At 41.2% G+C, this 4,832-nt stretch overlaps 1 protein-coding gene across 1 annotated transcript; it reads left to right on the top strand.

Annotated features, from left to right (window-relative positions):
- The first annotated feature begins 924 nt into the window (after positions 1-924).
- LOC143826664 (olfactory receptor 13G1-like) lies at positions 925-2,014 on the top strand. Its single transcript, XM_077315536.1, has one exon. It carries the CDS (start codon positions 925-927, stop codon positions 1,843-1,845), a length of 921 nt encoding a protein of 306 aa, XP_077171651.1. The 3' UTR covers positions 1,846-2,014.
- The last annotated feature ends 2,818 nt before the right edge of the window (positions 2,015-4,832 follow it).

Raw genomic sequence — 4,832 nt, forward strand, 5'->3', positions numbered from 1 at the left:
TTCTTCTTTTTATGGTTATTTGTATACTGTGAGAGCTTTTGGCCAATTACGATTTTTTTTCTGCTGCTTCTTACTACAGAAGCATTCTAACCACATTTTTTAAATGAGAGGAGATACTAAATCAAGCTCTATCAGCAACCAGAATTCTTCTTTTGGGGGGGGGGGGGATGTCAAAAGTCGGCACACCTCCGTGTTTATGTATGGTCTGAATGTCAGAAGCTGGTTTTAAAAATTAAGAGCTTGTTTTGTCATGCCATATATTCTAAATAGAAAGGCTCATAACTGGTAAAGTGAAATAATTGAAAATAGTCAATCAATCAATCAGTCAATCAATCAATATAAAGGTCCATGACTGGTACAGTGGAATTAAGCTTTGCCAAGCTTAGGGTGGGGATGTGAGAGGGACAGAGATAATAGAGTTTAGATGCAATATTTTGTAAACTAAAGGGGCGGTAGTTTTGTGGGTCAATCTTGTTGCCTTTTCTGTGGATAGGAACCACTATGCTCATCTTCCAGCCATTGGGGAAAATGCCTGATTCATTTATCTGGGTGAAGACCCTAGCTAAGACTGGGGCCCACCAGTTAGGAAACACTTTGAATAAATCAGGTGGAATCAGGTCTTCTCCAGGTGATTTATTGGAAGCTAAGGATATTAGCTCCAGGTATTTATTGGGGTTTTTATGTATTGGGGTTTTTTATATCTGTTAGCTGCCACAAGCCCTTGTGGGAGTGGCGGAGTAAAAATGTTATGAATAAATAAATAAATAAAATAATAAGGTCTCTGACTTCAGCCTCTGTGATTGGGGGCCAAGCTGGTAAATTTAGAGAGTCAATGGGTATAGCCTGGGTATTTGATTCTGTGGATGTGGGAGAAAGACAGTAAAATAACAGCATACATTTATCTAGGTCCCAAACGTCAGATCCATGGACTTAAAGAACCAGACCATCGTTACAGATTTTATTCTCGTTGGCCTAACCAGTTCCCCTGAACTACAGACACTTCTCTTTGTGACTTTCACATTTATTTATGTTGTGGCCCTATCTGGCAATTTCCTCCTCATTTTTGCCATATGTACTTGCAGAAGACTCCACAGTCCCATGTACTTCCTGCTCATCAATTTGTCCATTGTGAATGTGTTTTCTATCTCAGTCACAACTCCCAAACTCATCCAAACTCTTCTGACCCATCAAAAGACCATCACGTTTTATGGCTGCATCACTCAGATGTATCTCTTTGTGTGGACTTTAGTAACAGAAATTCTTCTTCTCACATTTATGGCGTTTGACCGCTACGCTGCTATCTGCCACCCCTTGCAGTACACAATCATCATGAGGAAAGAAGTGTGTATTGTGACGCTAACTGGAATTTGGGTTACCGGGATGGTTAATTCGGCCGTCCATACTGGACTTCTATTGCAGTTGTCTTTTTGCAGCTCCAATGTCATCAACCATTTTTTCTGTGACTGGCCCCCGGTCATAAATCTCTCCTGTTCAGACACCAGCCTGAACGAGATTATGGCTTTTGCGGCCGATCTGGTCTTTGGGATCTGCAGCTGTGGGCTGACTCTAACGTCATATTGGTTTATCTTGCAAGCTATCTTTCGAATCCGCTCCATGGAAGGGAAGAAGAAAGCTTTCTCGACCTGTTCCTCTCACCTCATTATTGTCAGTTTTTACTTCTCTGCTGTCATCTACACGTATATTAGACCCACTTCCGTCTTCACTCTGAACAAAGACAAAATGGTTTCTCTTCTTTATACAGTGGTCCCCCCAGTTGTCAATCCATTCATATATTCTTTGAGAAACAAAGACGTTAAGGAGGCGCTCAAGAAACTTATTTTGTGAGGTGGGCTTCCTCGAGGAGTTGAAGACTGATCTAGTCAAGTTTGAATAATAAAAATAAAAACTGGATTCTACCATGTAGGTTTTATTTGTAGGAAAGTGTTCTTAGATTGCAGTAGTAAATACTTTGTGGCATTAATGAATGTGAATGATAATCCTGTGTTTCGTTTGATGATCTTGTTCTGAGGCATCCGATTTTGGCTTATGAAATACATGTATATAATATTGAGCAAGTTATGAAAGGTACCTCTAACTATACAGTTATAATATGCCTTCAATACAGAATACACACATGTATCATCTACATCAGCTTGGTGCAGTGGCTAGGAGTGTGGACTTCTAATCTGCCAAGGCAGATTTGATTCTGTGCTCCTCCACATGCAACCAGCTGGGTGACCTTGGGCTTGCCACGGCACTGATAAAACTGTTCTGACTGAGCAGTAATATCATGGCTCTCTCAGCCTCACCCACCTCACAGGGTGTCTGTTGTGGGGATAGGAAAGGGAAGAGAGTTGTAAGCCACTTTGAGATTTCTTTAGGTAGAGAAAAGCAGCATATAAGAACCAACTCTTCTTCTTCTTCAGTAATATCAGGGTTCTCTCAGCTTCTTCCACCTCACAGGGTGTTTGTAGTGATGAGAGGAAAGGGAAGGTGAATGTAAGCCATTTTGCGTTTCCTTCGGATAGAGAAAAACTCTTCTTCTTCTTCTTCTTTTTCTGATAAAGCTGAATTATAACAAAGCTTGACACTGTGACCTATGAAATCTAATTCAAAGTACATTAGATACCTCAGAGCATTGATTCTTAGGAAAGAAAAAGATCTAGCAAAGGTCAAGGTTTACTCAATAATAAATAAAATTAAAGAAAATTTTGAGATGGAATTAAATTGATGTGAAAGAACGGTAATATAATGTTTATTAATTTCCATATTTATATCTAGAATATATTTACTTGTAAGAAGTATTGTAATAAGTATTCATACAGAATATTGGATTTTAACAACTTTGTAAAATATTATACATTAAAATAAAAGTATGTATTTATAAATAAATATCTGTCTTTGGTCAAAAAAGCCTTCAATATCTGTGCATACTGGACATGTTTCCTTTTAGACTCTTCTTATTGATATTTTGAGTATGATTCAGTCAGCTTTTTCATTCCTTCTCACCTAATTCTCACCTTACAGCTCCACAAGCACTTGCATGCTCAAAGGGGATACTTTCTTTCTTTTTGACTAGAGGAAAAGGCGATTGGATACAACACATTTCTGAATATAGATACCAGATGTTATATTTTTATTGTGTAGTGTCCTGGAAGAGTCATCAAGCCGAAAGCAGGCTGTTTTCTATAAGATTTGTATTTGTCCTTTCCTCCAAGGATTTCAGAATGCTGAACAAGGTTCTGCTCACGTCCCACCAATTTTATCCTTATAACAACTCTGCGACTTACACTAGGTTGAGACCAACTTACTGACCCTATGAGTTTCATGGCTGAGTTGAGATCTGAAGTTGAGATCTCTGGTCCAACATTATAGTACATTCACCCTGGGGCAAAATGGCTGCCCTGAGCCTGCATGTTAAAATGGCTGCTGGAGGTAGAAAGGCTGTGATTGCTACACTTCCCAGGAGACTCAGGGAAGAAAGAGGGTCACATGCGCCAATGGGAATGGAGGAGTCAGGCTCCACCAGGGGGAGGAGCATGGGAGTATTTAGGCTCCAGACTTCCTGGGAGGGGAGAGTCTCTCCAGGATCTCTAAGGGAGAAGGTGGCAGATCTCCTCTGCAGAAAGAGAAGGCCCTACTTGCCCCAGACCGAGGGACAGGGCCTGTCCTGACCACAGGAGAAGCAGACACCAAGCACGTGGGCAGTGAGCCTGGCAGGCAAGTGGACACAGAAGCCCCTCCCCTTCTTCAGTAGGGAGTGTAGGGAAAGAGGACTGAGTTTAATCATCCATTTAAGTTCTTGCCCGGAGTGTGTATAACTACTTTGGCTTGATTTCATGTGCTGTGCTGGAGGGAGTGTAAATTTATCAATCTGAGTATAAATAGTTCAATAAATTTGAGTTTTGCATATAACCAAGTTGCCACCTAGTGGACCACCTAGTCTACACTGCTCGGGTACTACTAGTGTGTTGGGAGGGACCAGGTGAGGAAAACCAGGCAAAACTGGGTGGTTGCCAACTCTCCAGGCAGGACCTGAAGGTTGATGGTTGTGACTCAAGAACCCAGCCAAGGAGTCTCACTGTCCCTCGGGAAGGGGTATTGCAGTCAGTGAGTGGTGGCAACGACAGACCAGAAGAGATAAGCCCCACTCAGGGAAGGGTTGGAAGGCTGGAACAGGGCCCACAGGCTTGGCATCTGGCAAGCAGGCAGCCAGTTCCGCCACACACCCCATCACATTGCATCTAAAATGTATGACTAAAGTAATACAAGAAATGAGGCTTTTCCACATAATCTTTTTATTTGCTATTAACTTCCTGTTTCTTGTTCTCTCCAGTGGCCTGTAGTTTCTTGTTCTTCTTCATACTTGTCTTGTATTGGTGCATTTTCTGAGTCAAGGAAAATGGTCTTTTCTCTGTAATTTACTTCATTAATAAAGTCAGTTATGACATAATCTCAAAGTATTGAATTCTAATGTTTTCTCCCTCTTTGAGGCTCCTTCTCACCTGACTCTTCCAGTGCTATCACTGTCATCTCATTGACTTAGGTCACAGGTATATTAGAAGAAGGCTCCTCATCTAACCTTTCATCACCACTGCTTGAACTGCACTTCTTAAACTGTCTGGTTGGCTTCTTACTGGCAAGAGTACAGGGAGTGGTGCTGGAGGCATGATAGGGAGGCTCACAATACAATCCACAACATTTTGTGGGTCCCAGTTGCTGTAATACTGATGCTTTGTTTCAGATTTCTGTACCCCTAGTTATATTACATTGCATGTGAGATGTATCATTCTATTCATTAAATTGATTTATACAATATGCTCCACCAACAA

This window comes from Paroedura picta, chromosome 16, assembly GCF_049243985.1.
Source record: "Paroedura picta isolate Pp20150507F chromosome 16, Ppicta_v3.0, whole genome shotgun sequence".
NCBI lineage: Eukaryota > Metazoa > Chordata > Lepidosauria > Squamata > Gekkonidae > Paroedura > Paroedura picta.

Excerpts from the sequence above, each read along its gene's own strand:
- LOC143826664 (XM_077315536.1), top strand. The coding sequence starts at position 925 with ATGGACTTAAAGAACCAGACCATCGTTACAGATTTTATTCTCGTTGGC.